Here is a 15,048-nt window from a genome sequence, read left to right as displayed (position 1 = left end):
TAGAGGTAATTGAGGGCGATTACTTTTCTTTAAGGGGGGGTATGCCGCAAAGTGATGATGTGGCAGGATTATCTCAACGAGCGAGAGGAGCAAAGGCCAAGTAAGCGGCAAGTAGAAATTAAGGACCCAAAACTTGAGTCCCGAATCCCGTAAAAACCGGCACTTGGGTTTTAATGGCCGTAACCCCTAGGGTCGACACCGGCATCATGACCATCTTTTGAGACCATCTGTAATTAGGCTCTTCCTCGAGTTCCATATTCCTACGAAAAAATGTTTAGGTTTTTGGTAAACCAAACAATAATAAAACAGACCTCAAGTTTGCAACCTCCAGCTATCCTTTCATTGATTGTAACCACCAGTACATGATTATCAACAACAAACCTCCTGCAAAATATTGAAAGTCTGGTCAAAGTTTTTTGGAAAGAGATAAGTCTGCTAAGCTTGCTTATCGTTGTTAGTTAACTACTGGTTATAGGTTCTAGGAAGTCACTTGCTTGATTGGCTTGCACTTTTCCCCATTTCATGTGGTTATGAACTTGCTAACTTTCAGAAAGGCTGCATGATCTCTATCTTTTGTACAGTCTTTGTAAACACAGAATCTGATGTTGGTTGTGATTCTCTAGATTCCGTCCACATTTATCATTGAACTCTTGAAAGCTACTCCTTTTCAAGCTACACGTGGTGGGAGAAGACTTTTGAATACAGAGAAGTTGATGTTCAGAGCAGATGAAAGCCAAGGTGCGAAGGTGAAAATTTAATTCTCAGACATCTCTCAATGGATGCTGAACTGATTAAAATTCTGTTTTCAACATGCTGTATTTTCAGGACAGGTTTATGATGGCATTCTGACAGCTCATGTCTTGGTCACTGTGGAGCCTGCTGGAGTTGTTGCTATTCCACACACGAAAGATCATGAATTCGTAATCTTCAACATATGTAAGCAGCTTGTTTGAAGTTTTAAAAAGGTGAATTTTTGAATGGGGACATCTTTTGTTGTGGGAGATGGGGTCAATTACTCTTGCTCGACCTGTAATGTTTCTGGAAAAGAGATAAGTCCGTCGCTCTTGTTTCTTTGGAGAGAGTACAGTTTGGACTAGTAGAAGAAAAGGGAGCTACAAATTTGGTGACAGAATGGGGTTGAAGGGCATATAGAGTGAACTGCATAGGTTTCAAGCTAGAACCAGGGGACACAAATGGTAAGTGAAAAAAGGGGCAAACACCAATACTAGCCAGCTCCTTGCCAGTTGGGTTTGGGACACGAAGTTGCACCAATAAGCCTAATCTAGAAATGAAACAAACCATGGTGAACCACTAGCCAAGTCCCACCCTGCACCTTTATATAGGGAAGTAGGGCTGGGTAGGGGTCCAAAATAGAGATGTTGGGTAAAAGCTGAAAACCCCGGGTTATACAAATTGACGAGCGAGTATTTTCGAGCAACGAAATAGTCGAGCAAGACCTTTTAGACATTCTTTATTACTAAGAGCAAATTGCAGAAGCACAAGAGGGTCTTCCATTGTTGAAAACTAATCCCACAACCAAACTCAAATCCCATGATGCCTAATCCCATGGAACCGAACTTGGAGCCAATTTCAATCATGGAACAAAAAAAATGCCCCTGGCTTGCCGCAAGTGTCGGCGGAACCATTCCGCGTCAGTGTGGGACTGTTATAGCAGAGCCATCGGTGCTTGCGACAAGGCGAGGGCACCTAGCTTATGCTGTTCTAGCACTTTCCACCTATATTATCCACTTGGAGTACATTTCCATTTTTAGTCTCCGAAATTCTTCGAAGGGCACTTTCCCAACCTATCAAATGACTCCCAAGTGCATACCACGTAGTGTTCTATAGTGGTGTGTACCATTAGCGTAGGGCTCTAGCATGCACTCTCCTATAGGTATCAAAGTGTAAAATGGTGTCTCAGAGTAACAAGTGACCAAGCTCAACCAAGGGCCTAAGCAGTGTTAGAAAAAAACCAAGGGTCCAATGTATTTACCGTAAAATTTACACAAGTTTTAGTGTAGTTGCTTGCAAAAGCGTCAAATTTTGACCTAAAAATTGGGAGAATTTCAAGTTTGCCCTTATTTTCATTGGTTAGGAAAAATGAATTTTCTAGCCCTGCGCCGCCTAAGTATTAATGAGCAAAACGTAATCAATTAGTAGCTGAGAGTACCTAGCATTCGAGACCTTTCCTTGTCATTTGCGGACAAGTTAGATTAAAGAAGTTTATAAATTATATGATTTCTTGAGCTTGCGTGCAGCGGAGCATGTCTTAAGGACAATCTATCCTAATGGCTCGAACTCACACACTCCTGACATATGATTAATGCCGCAATCACACGAGTTGCTACAAAAGTGTAGCCTTCCAAAAAAAAAAACTTGCATGTCTTCTTGCATAACGCAAGACTATCACCTGCTTGATGCATGGTGCCACAACCCCTTGCCTTTGCGCGCTCCCTCCTCGTCCACCCCCGGCCTCACCCAGTACTCCTTGTCTGCGTCGATTGGCCTTCTCCTTCACGCTTTCCCAGTTGGCCCCTCCTTATATCGTAATGGCTCTAGATTAAAAAAAAAACACATTTATTCAGAGATGAGCCACCTAGGCATCCTCCTCTCACCATGCTCGCCCTCCCCCCTTCCCCTCCCCTTGTCGGCGCACTCCCCCTGCATGTCCTCCTCCCCCCCTTGTAAGGTGCAGCGGAAGTGAATGTCGAACTTTGCTCAAGATGAGTGCTCCGAATTGTGCTCAAGTTTCCTTTTACTTAGGGAAGGGAGAGCCTTCCGTCCTTTAATGAGAGAGTGCAAGTGATCACAAACAAAGTGGATAAACACTGTGAATGAAGGTGCTTAGACTGAGAGGTAGAGAGAGAAGAATACGACCCCAGACAAGTTGTCAAACCCTCCTCCGAAGGCCCCACTCTCTATGTTGGGAGTGGTCTACTATTGATTGCACAAATCTTTACAATGCAATGGACTTGCCGACGATGTCGACGACGATGAGACGGGCTGAAATCTGGAAATCTTTATCTGCTGAATTCTGACTCTATGTTGATGACGACGGCGATGATGGCCATGCAACGACGACGTGCTGAAAATGCTAGTTTCACCTGCTAAAAACACTGGATAGCAAGGCTGAAAACGCTGATTTGATTTGCTACAAAAACGCTGGTTTCATGTGCTGCAAAAACGCTGATTTGATCTGCTGCAAACACTGGAAAGCAAGGCTGAAAACGCTGTGGCTGCTGATGTAAAAATGCCAGCAGATCAGGCTTGAAAATGCTGGCAGATCTGAGGTCTCAATACGAGGATCTATTGCGGGTTCGGGCGGTTCGTAGAGGCTAATGGCTGATGGCTGAATTCTGGAAAACGCTGGCTGATCTGGGAAGTACCAAAAACGCCAGGCTCTCTTGTTGAAAAACGCTAGGCTATCTTTTGGGGAAGGTCTTTCTGAGAAGGTGCTTGTTGAACACTGGGTTCCTCTGCCAGAAAGTGCTAGCGCTAGCTTTTCTTAGATAGATTCTTGGCCAATTTGCCCTACCCAGTTTCCCAACAAAAGTCACTTAAAAATAATAAGTGAAAAATGGCTAAAATAGGGAAAATAGGTTTTTTGCACTGTAAAATGCTCTTGATGGAATCTGATTATAATGTTGATGATCATGCTGTGTGCAACCAGAGGATATGCATCTACTCTAAGTGCTTGGGCATGCACAGCCTGCAAACTGACTCACAAAAGTGCCATAACACTTCCTAAGCTAGGCTAACTGAACTGGACTGAACCCTTGTCATGAAGTAGCTTGCATAGTCTTGGAATCCTTGGGTATCTTCAGAAAGACCCATTGTCCCACCTCTAGAGTCTTGGGAGATCTCTTTTGATTAGCATAAGTAGTGACTCGATCTCGAGCCATTCTTATACTATCCTTAGCCACTTCGAGCATTTCTTGCATGTCATACAAGAAATCACGAGCTTGGCGTTCCTTGAATTTCTCTAAGCCAAGAGCAATTGGGGATTTAGGCTCAAATCCATACATCAGCATGAACGGGCTAAATCCAGTAGCAGAATGCTTGCTACTATTATAGGCAAAGTCTAATTGTGGAAGATACCTTTCCCAATTAGACTGCCGGTGAGAGACATAGGCCCTCAACATGTCCTCTAACGCCTGATTCATCCTCTCAGTTTGTCCTAACGCCTGATTCATCCTCTCAGTTTGTCCGTCGGACTCAGGATGGTTAGAAGACAACATACTCAACTTCGTCTGAAGATGAGCAAAAACATCTTGCCAAAATCGCCCAATGAACTTAGTATCTCGATCATTGACGATATCCTCTGGCAGACCGTACAGCCTATAAAGGTGATTGACAAATAAAACCGCCAACTCATGGCTTTTTACCATCGACTTCGTTGGTATAAACTTCGCCATTTTTGTGAGTCTATCGACCACAAGCCAATTGGCGTCATTGCCCCGACTAGTATTTGGCAAACCAACGATGAAGTCCATGGAAATACTCTGCTACTTGGCATTTGGGATTTCCAATGGATGTAGTAGGCCAACTTTTTCAAGGCGCTCTGCCTTATTGACCTGACACTGAGCGCATCTCTTCACATAACTCTCTATGTAAGAGCGCATCCTTGGCCAATAGAAATATTGCTTGACCAAAGCTAAAGTGCTTTGGATGCCTGGGTGCCCAGCGCTAGAAACATCGTGGCATTCGAACAAAATCCTTTGTCGAACCTCATCGATTTCCGGCACGCATACTTTCCAATTTCTGAACAATAGTCCACCCCTAATGGAATATTGTCGTTGTCTTGTCTCTCCAGCACGATTCACTTGGGTCTCTGGACCACCCAAGCCTGTACGCGAGTCATGCCCCGCTTCGGCCTCGTTCCATATCTTGTCAAAATGGCTATCGGAACGACATAGCCCTCCGAGAGAGATAGAAATCCGTTGAGATTTTAGCCATAGACAAGGCATTAACCTCAGGAATCCTGCTGAGTGAATCGGCAACTCGATCGCTGGATCCTTTTCTATAACGGATCTCAAAGTCAAACTCTGTATAAGCTCAACCCATCTAGCCTTCCGGCCTCTGAGATCACCCTGATCACAGACATAGCGCAAGAAGTGATGATCTGTCCATGCAATAAACGTGGAGCATACAAGTAGCGTCGCCATTTCCTCAAGGTGTGGACTACGGTGTAAAGCTCCTTCTCATACGTTGGATAACGCATCTCATCGCAGAAAGTTTTTGACTTTCAAACGCAACAAGACGTCCATCCTGGTATAGTGCCGTACCAATGGCATAATCACTAGCATCCGTTTCAACCACAAACGGTTTGCTAGGATCCACAATGTGCAATATTGGCACAGTAATCACCAAGCGCTTTAGTGTCAGAAAGCTCTCGTCGAGATGCTCATTCCATGGATGTTGGCCCCAGCACGGGGTACTTCGAGAACATCGTGTATATGCGCTAAGTGCTCAAAGAAACTTCGGCTGTAGATCAAGATGTCATCGAGAAATACAACAATGAAGTTGCCTAGAAACGGTCTCAGTAGATCATTCTACATCTGCTGAAACGTAGCTGGAGCATTGGTCAAACAAAAAGGCAAGACCAGAAACTCATAGTGACCATAACGCGTATGGAAATCCGTTTTGGGAACATCTTCCAGTTTGATCCGTATCTGGTGATAGCCTGATTGCAGGTCTATCTTCGTAAAATACAACGCTTCATGGAGCCGATCTATCAGATCGTCCATACATAAGAGCGAATACTTGTTCTTGACAGTGAGCTTATTCAACCCCTTCTAATCCAGACAGAAGCGCATAGTGTTATCCTTCTTTCGAGAAAGTAACACTGGCGCTCCCCACGGGGATTTACTTGGTCGAACAAAACCTCTGTTGAGATAATCTTTCAGCTGCCGTTGAATCTCGTCCTCCTCCGATAGGGTTGCTTTGAGAAGGGTTGACTACCGGCCACCAACTCAATGCCATGATCTACTCCTCTCGAAGGCGGCAAGGTAGGAGGTAGATCATCAGGAAAAACATTGTCGAATAACCCCAATTTGACCTTTGATGCTGTTAGGGGTTCTATCTTGAATGAGGAAATCAGGAGGAAAGCAGGTGGTGAGGGAGGCAGCTCTGCCAACATGGTTAGAGGCACGACAGAGAAGAAGCATGTCTATGCACAAAGGAGTAAGAGTAAGAGTAAGGAAAGGGGAAATGCAAGCAAAGGCAAGGGTGATGTGACTTGCTATCAGTGTGGCAGGAAAGGTCACAAGAAACCTGATTTTGCAGGTACTACAAAGCCGAGTTAGAATGGAAAAAGAATGGCGGAGACAAAAAGAAACAAAAGAAGGAAGCCAAGTCAGATGCATAGGATAGCTCAAAGGACAAAGAGAAGGCCAATGTGGCTTCTAGTGTTGTGATTGAGGAGTTGTCAGATGTAGAGGACATCTTGTGTGCCACTTTGTCAGATGATGATGCTTATGACCTTGATGCCTCTCTTAATGTTCATACACAGGACATGCAGATCACCAAGAGTGATCTTATTGATGCTTTGTTGATTGTCAATGATGCATTATCCCAAACTTGGATAGTTGATTCCGGTGCTTCATTTCATGTGACTTCTATTAAGGAGTGTTTCTCTACTTTTGCTGCAGGCAAGCATGGCCATGTATACCTTGGAAACAATCATGTATGTTCCATTGAGGGTATTGGCACTGTGCATCTCTCCATAGATGGCACAAATGAGCTTGTTTTGCATAATGTTAGATATGTGCCGGGAATCAAGAAGAGTCTGCTTTCTGTTGGTCAGATGGATATGCATGGTTACAACATCTTGTTTGAGAGAGGATCATGGAAAATGACTAAAGGCTTAAGGCTGATTGTAAAGGGCACAAAGAAAGGGACACTTTATTGCATGCATGGAAAGGCCGTGTCGGGCAAGTTTATTGCATTGGTTGAAATTAACTCTCACATGGAGTTATGGCACAAGAGGCTTGGCCATATGAGCCAAAAGGGCCTTTCTAAGCTTTGTACTTTGAACAAGCTTGATGCTAAAGGCACAAAGCTTGACTTTTGTAATGAATGTCAATATGGCAAGCAAGTAAAGCGTTCTTATTAGTCCGGTGTCTCTCGTAAATCTTGTGTGCTTGATCTTGTACATTCTGATGTATGTAGCATGCCTACTAAGTCTATGGGAGGCGCATGCTATTTTGTCTCCTTTGTTGATGATCATTCTAGGAAAATTTGGGTTTATTTGCTTAAATTTAAGGATGAAGCCTTTGTTGCGTTTAAGAAATTTCATGCATTTGTGACCACCCAAACAGGTAGAAAGCTAAAATGCTTGCGTACGGACAATGGGGGGGAGTTCACAAGTGCTGAATTTAACAAATTTTGTGAAAATTTGGGCATTAAGAGGGAGCTTGAAACCGGCCTGTACAATCCAAAAAGGGCGGTAGACTTTACTTCAAACCTTGATTTAGCTTTCACCCATTATTAGTCGTCTATTTTACCTGTACTTTCAAGACACAACAAAGGGGGAGAGGGATACAAGCTGCTAGATTGCACCTGTATGAGTAGACAGACACCAGATTGGCCCCTAACTTAGGCGCCCCTTTCGGTATTTCTTTATTATTCAAAAGAGGGAATAAACGCTGTGGTTCCTACAAGCTGCCCCGCACAAACTCGGCTGAATTTCCACTGTTCCAGCCCGATTTCGGCAGCATAACTGTACTAGAACCCTTCACGGTCAGTATTCCCACGCATTGACTGACTTTCCCGACGCATACGGGCACTTTGCAAAACCTGGCGAGAATCTGCAGCACGCTGAATTCTCTGTTTTCAGCCCTGAAAATGCGCCAGATCACCTGTACAGCGGTCCCCTTGCGTCCCCGAACCTCCTGGGGGGTATTAGGGTCCGTTTAGGGCCAAAACCCTAAACCTGCAAAAATACACAGCAGGCTGTAATTCACTGTTTCGGGCTCCGTTCCGCGTGCCGGTCGCATCCCTAGCAAGTCCTCGAGCTCCCGCACCTGTAGGGCTACTTGCCCTTTGAATCGGACGAGATTTCTGGCGTGAAACCTCTCCGAATTCACCTGTACCTGCGGGGGGGATTAGCCGCTAGCTAATCCAGTACCTGTGCAAGAGGCTCTTGCCTCGGCAATCGCGCATGAACCCACACAACTGTACATTGGTCAAATGAAGAGCCCACTAGAGGGGCATAACATACTGCCAAAGGGGAGAGAGAGGGCAGTGCGTAGCGTGCAGGGCATCACTCCTGGCACCGCACTGTGCATAAGAGGGAAAGCAAGCACTCCATAGCTCTTAACCTGTGACAAAAGCTGCAAATGAGCCTCTCCCAGCTTAAAATTCAGCGCCAACTCTCTCTTGCATTAGAAACTGCACCAGAATGTGCCACTTGGCACATTTACAAGCATTTTCCCGTTTCGGGGTTGCCGCCTAAAAATATCCCAACCGGTTGCCCAGTTGACTTCACGGCAGAGTAAGAAAATGTTCCCTTTGTCATTCCGAAGGTAATGACGCCAACACATTTTCAGGTCCCAAAATAGCAGTTCCCTAAATTTTAGGAGATGCTGCCATTGTATCTTTCTAGGTCATCCGACCCTCTTTGTACACTGCGGCCACATCCAAAACTGAAATGTAGCCTCTGTAGCAAAGGATTCCACTTTGGCTAGTCAATGACCCCACTTGGCTAACCATAGTCCTTGTCCAACCTTAGTGCTCTCTTGCCCTCAGGCCTGGACTCCCTGTGGACAGTTCCACACTAGCTATGCAATGCAGGGCAGTTAGATTTCCCGAGGGGTGTTTCCAAAAAGTGAAAGTAAATAGATAATAAGAAAGAAATCAACAAAAAGGATAGATAGTAGTCACACGCTGGTGACATACCCCCCTCTTGAAATCTCAAACGTCCTCGTTTGCATCTATGTCGTACATGCTTACTGTCAACACTGATGTATTCAACACCTGTCGACACATATACGACACATACATGCTTATTGTCAACCCTGGTGTATTCAACACCTCGTCGACTCATGTATTGCCTGCGTGTGAACCCTGTCCCAATGACATAGTGGTAGCTTCGCACTCTGCCATTGCTTTGAGTCACTAACTTTCCAATGACAAAATGGTAGCTGCACATTTTGCCACTGTCTTATAATACACGTTTGATCCCGTAACACTTTCGAGCATATCCAAACCGACAGTTTAAGAATGCAGTTACACATGTACTCTTCAATAGAAGCAATCACTGTATCCTTGACAAACTGACAAGAAATACTCACTTCTATAGCACTAATCAAACTTTTGGACATTCCATAAGAGCAATTGCCAAACTGACAATCTGTACAGCTCTAACATTCATGTAACAGGTATTTGGTTTGAGCTCACTTTAAATACCATGTACATCATTTGTTTCAGAAGCCATTGTCACACTGACAATCCATGTAGCTTTGAAACTCAAGGGGTCAAGGTAGGTTGCAAATCGAAGGCTTCCAGGTAAAGTGATAACACAGTTGGTGACTCTGCAAGTTCACCTTCTTCCATCCACTTAGCATCCATTGGTGGATAGTTTCTGAACTTTACCAAGTAACGCCTGGCAACCTTGCCTTTCACTTTACTTTCTTTGTGTGCCAAAATCTGTTCAGGGAGCAAGATCTCGTCAAGTTCCTCGACTTCCGGCTGATCTTCAGCTGGCATATCTTCTGGCACATCACCCACATAGGGTCTGAGAAGACTCACATGAAACGCATTGTGAATCTTCCAACTGTCAGGCAATTTCAGCCTATATGCAACATCACTGATTATGTCGCATACTTGAAAAGGCCCATAGTAACGCATGCTGAGCTTTGGAAAGAGTCTTTCCTTGCCCTTCATCTTCTTTAACCTTGCCTTTTCAAACCGTAGAAGCACCCAATCACCAAGTGAATATACCACTTCACGACGGTGACGATCAGCTGCTTTCTTTTGCTTTGCCTGAGTCCTTTCTAAGGCCACTTTGACCTTCTTGTACATTTCATCCATGTCCTGAACATACTTATCTGCTTCAAATATCTTGTCCTTTGTATGCAGTATGGGAGGAACTTTCTTGCCACCTTCAACTATCTCAAAAGGTGCCTTGCCAGTTGATGAATGCACTGTATTATTGTATGCATACTCCACCAATGGCAAATACTGTCCCACTTTCCTTTATGCTCTGACACATAGCACTTCAGCAGATCTAGGACAGTAGAATTTGCCTCTTCTGACTGCCCATCTGTTTGAGGATGAAATGACGAAGAGAATTTGAGCGTGGTACCCATATTCTCAAACAAGCCTCTCCAGAACAAACTAGTCATGCGTGGATCACGGTCGCTAATAATCGACTGTGGCATGCCATGATACTTGAAAATATTGCTCATAAACAAGCGTGCCATCTGATCTGGCTTTATCTTCTTCCTGACAGGAATAAAATGAGCCTGTTTGCTGAATCTGCAAATAATGGTCCAAATACCATCATTTCCTGTCTGCGTTCTTGGAAGATCAAAGATAAAATCCATAGCAATACTTTCCCATGGTTTATCTGGAATAGGTAGTGGTTGCAATAACCCTGGTGCCTTTTGCCTGTCAAACTTGACCTTTTGGCATATTAGGCATTCTCGCACAAAGGCATCCACATCTCTTCTCAATGTAGGCCAATAGAAGAATGTCTCAACCGCTTTAACTGTAGCATCGATACCACGATGCCCTGCATACGGTGGGACATGACTCTCTTCCATAACTTTGCGTCGCAATGGCTTTGTGACACACAATCTGCCATGCATCATCATGAACCCGTCTTTAAGAAGATAGTGTTCATGACGTTGTCCATCCATTAATTGCTCGAAGACCCTTGCAAAATCTTCATCATTTACATACTGTTCTCTCATATCATCAAGTTCATGATGATAAGGAATCGACACAGCTGAAATTTGTGGCTTTCTTGACAAGGCATCAGCCACAACATTCTTCTTGCCTTCCACATGCACAATCTGAAAATGGAACATGGACAAAATATTTGCCCATCGCATATGCTTCTCAGATAACTTTGTCTGTGTCAAGAAGTATCGCAAGGTCTGATGGTCCGTTTGGACAACAAAGTCTGCACCTAGCAGGTAGTGTTTCCAACTTAAGAGCGCATGAATCACAGCCAGTAACTCTTTCTCATAGACCTGCATGGTCATCTCTGGCCCTTGCAAAATTCTGCTCTCATAGGCTACTACCCTGCCATCTTGCATTAGCACAGCACCAATGCTACTACCGCAGGCATCACACTGGACCACAAATGACTTCCTAAGATCTGGTAACACAATGACTGGATCCGAAGTCATCTTTTCCTTTAAGAGATTAAAAGCTGAAATCTCTTTTTGTGTCCATCTAAAGGTGACTGCCTTCTTTTGAAGAGCATGTAAAGGTGAAGCAATCTCAGCAAAATTTCGGATAAACCTTCTGTAATAGGAGCATAGTCCCAAAAAGCTTCGGACATCATGCACCGTCTTCAAATTTGGCCATGACTTGATCGCTTCGACTTTTGCAGGATCCATTTTGACACCGTCCTTTGAGACAATGTGTCCCAGAAAGTGAATCTCTTCCAGAAAAAACTCACTTTTCTTTGCATTGATGAGCAACCTATGACTGCGTAGCTCTTTGAACACAATGGCCAAGTGATGCCTATGCTCCTCTTCATTCTTTGAATAGACTATTATGTCATCAAAGAACGTACCAACAAACTGCTGGTGTGGACGGAAAATTCTGTCCATCATCCTATTAAACGTAGCAGGAGCATTTGTGAGACCAAAGGGCATCACTAAAAATTCGTAAAGGCCAAACGTTGTTCTAAAAGCAGTCTTGTGCACATCCTCTGATCTAATGCGGATCTGATGATACCCACTCTTTAGATCTATCCTGCTAAACATAGCTGCTCCTTCTAATTTGTCCATAATATCATCAATTCTAGGTATAGGAAACCTATTCTTGATGGTATTCTTGTTCAGTGCACGGTAGTCGATGCACATACGCCATGAGCCATCCTTTTTCTGCACCAACAACACTGGAGAACAGAATGGAGATGAACTGGGCTGAATCAGCCCCTTTTCTAACAACTCCTGTACTTGGCCCATTATCTCTTTCTGCTGAGCCGCACTAACCCTGTACGGAGGCTTATTTGGTGGGCTACAGCCTGGCACCAAATCTATCGCATGGTCCTCGGGTCTCTCTGGCGGTAATTGAGACGGTAATGAATCGGAAAAACAGTCACTATACTGTTGTAAAAACATTGACCTTTCTTTATCTAGCACAGATAAATTTGATTCATCACAATCTGACACTTCACGTGCAAAAACCAAGTACGCAGAAAGATGCTTTTTCATTACAGAAGTAATAGCAGAAGCTGATACAGTAGGAATAGACTCCCCTTTAAGCTTTACATCCAGAATGTGAGTCTTTCCCCTGCTCTGTACAGTGATCTTTTTGTTGTAGGCATCCATGATTCCCTGTACACGAAACAACCAAGGAATACCTAACAACACATCACATCCGTCCAGTGGCATGATGTAAAATTCTTCAGCATCTACATAGGACTGGATATGTAGACGCAACTTTCCAATGATGGGTGTCACAGCCTCTGTATGGCCAGGACATGCCAAACCTGCCTCTGCTGTATACCCCATCTCTTCAGGTCTGATTCCCAACTTTGAAGCCAATTCTGGGGAAATAAAGTTGGCTTTGGCACCTGGATCAAAGAAGATAAGCACTGTTTGATCCCTAACCTTTCCCCATGCTCTGCAAAGCTCACTTGCATCTGAATTTGGCTTGTCGCCCACCATATCTGGCACTAGACCAGCCATGGGCTTCTTTCCCTTCCTGTCCTCCTTGTCTTCAGAATCAGCTGGCCTTTTCTTTGTAGGACAGTTGTAAGCAATGTGACCAGGCTGCTCACATATAAAGCATTTGTTCTCTGTCCTCAGGACCTTCTTTTGCTCTTCTGACTTGCGAGGAAAACGTCTTTTCCATTTCTTTGCTGGTCCTTTTTCTGATTCAGCCGTAGCTTTGTCTTTCCCTGCGTTGGCTGACTCCTGAGTCCCTTTAGGAGCCTCATTGGGAACGTGCTTCTTGGCTGAATTTTTCTTGCCTGATCCTGCCTTGACGCCAGTGTTAAATTCACAATCTTCTCCCTTGAGCAAACCATTGCCAGTGTTTGCTACCTCGATGAGCTGCGTCAAAGTAGTGACTTTTGTCTTCGTACAGTACTTTCTCAATCCTTTAGGTAGGCCACAACAGTATTTTTCAATCTGTTCTGTCAATGGCACAAACCTATAGGAAGTTACTGGAAGTAGAGCTTTCCAAAACGTCCGATTGTAATCATCCAGATTTCTGCAAGTGGCAGCATTAAGCTGGTGCCATTCTGTCATGACATCTGCTTCAAAGTCATCAGATAACCATGCTGCTGCAAAAATCTGCTTGAAGTAAATCCATGTGGACGGAGCTTGCCCTTGAAGCAATAAAGTTGTCCACCATTGTCCCGCATTCCCTGTCAAGAAAGTGGCTGCCTTGCGGACCTTTGAAGCCTCTGTAAAGTTTCCCCCTGCATAGGCCTTGTCAAACTGCTGGAGGAATGAAAGAGCCTTCTTCCTGTCATCAAACCCTGTAAAGGTCGTGAATGACACTCCTTTGCCACCTTCTTTGTACGGAGTTGGCCTCTCCAGCGGCGTTAAATTGTCATATGGAAGTGACTGAAACATGGGAACACTATTAAGGTTCATCTGTGTTCCTTGGCCGCTATTAACTTGACCTGGAAATGCCATATTTGGCTGCTGATTTGTAATTCCAGCCATACCAAAATTTGCTTGTGGCATCCCAAATTGTCCCTGAGTGCTTTGAAACCCTGGTTGCATACCCATGACACTGTACATGGGGTTAGGCATCATCGTTTGAGCACCCGCAAACACTGTTCCTGGCGTATAAAACTGATTTCCAGGTGCATGACCAGCCATGCTCTGAAATACGGATCCACCTCCAAAATAGCCAGGGTGTAATGAAGGTGGTGGGAAGACCTGTTGCATAGCCTGTAGGTTGCTTCCCTGCCCATTAGAACCAGCTATAGGCTGTTGAAAGGTGGCGGGCTGAATTGGTACAGCTTGAAAGACTGGCATCTCAGCCACCTGTTCTTGCACCTTAGGCATACGTTGTGGAGACTGCATGTTCTCCGTCAAGTGTACAGGTGTTTCCATTGACTGTGCGGTATTAATCACCTGTGCTCGAGCCTTAACAGGCTTTTGAATATGATCCAGTGACCCAACTTGCTGAGACGGAACCGAAGGTTGCAGAAAGGCTAAAAACCTCGGATTCTGCATTACTTGTGTGAACATAGCCACAGCAGTAGCCAACTGGATCCTGAATATATCATCATCAGTCTGTGGTGGTCTTGAGGACTCACCCACTTCATGTGTCTGTTGACCCTGTGAAGAGGAAACCTCTTCAGTCACATCATCTGGTCTGTCAGCCATAATTACAATTCCCTGTGTCTGGTCTATGATCCCCTGTGTCTTCAAGCCCAAAACTGACCAAGGCTCACTTCTATGGAAAAAAGTGATTTAATCCCGTCGATGGAACCATGAAACCGGCCTGTACAATCCAAAAAGGGCGGTAGACTTTACTTCAAACCTTGATTTAGCTTTCACCCATTATTAGTCGTCTATTTTACCTGTACTTTCAAGACACAACAAAGGGGGAGAGGGATACAAGCTGCTAGATTGCACCTGTATGAGTAGACAGACACCAGATTGGCCCCTAACTTAGGCGCCCCTTTCGGTATTTCTTTATTATTCAAAAGAGGGAATAAACGCTGTGGTTCCTACAAGCTGCCCCGCACAAACTCGGCTGAATTTCCACTGTTCCAGCCCGATTTCGGCAGCATAACTGTACTAGAACCCTTCACGGTCAGTATTCCCACGCATTGACTGACTTTCCCGACGCATACGGGCACTTTGCAAAACCTGGCGAGAATCTGCAGCACGCTGAATT

General features: G+C 44.6%; 1 protein-coding gene across 2 annotated transcripts in view; it reads left to right on the top strand.

Annotated features, from left to right (window-relative positions):
* LOC147450846 (uncharacterized) overlaps nucleotides 1–15,048 on the top strand; it is a 68,185-nt gene that overhangs the window by 5,406 nt on the left and 47,731 nt on the right. Inside the window, exons 3-4 of one of the 2 annotated variants that reach the window (XM_086519858.1) lie at nucleotides 624–738; nucleotides 826–936. In XM_086519858.1, the coding sequence (XP_086375984.1) occupies nucleotides 624–738; nucleotides 826–936 (226 nt within the window). Of the gene's footprint in view, nucleotides 1–623; nucleotides 739–825; nucleotides 966–15,048 lie in introns of those variants that run through there. The other variant, XM_086519859.1, reaches the window with a different exon arrangement.

The sequence above is a fragment of the Adiantum capillus-veneris genome, chromosome 9 (genome assembly GCF_014529385.1).
Source record: "Adiantum capillus-veneris isolate H3 chromosome 9, ASM1452938v2, whole genome shotgun sequence".
Lineage (NCBI taxonomy): Eukaryota > Viridiplantae > Streptophyta > Polypodiopsida > Polypodiales > Pteridaceae > Adiantum > Adiantum capillus-veneris.
Note: the sequence above shows the minus strand (reverse complement) of the source record. Positions and strands in the feature narration are given on the sequence as shown.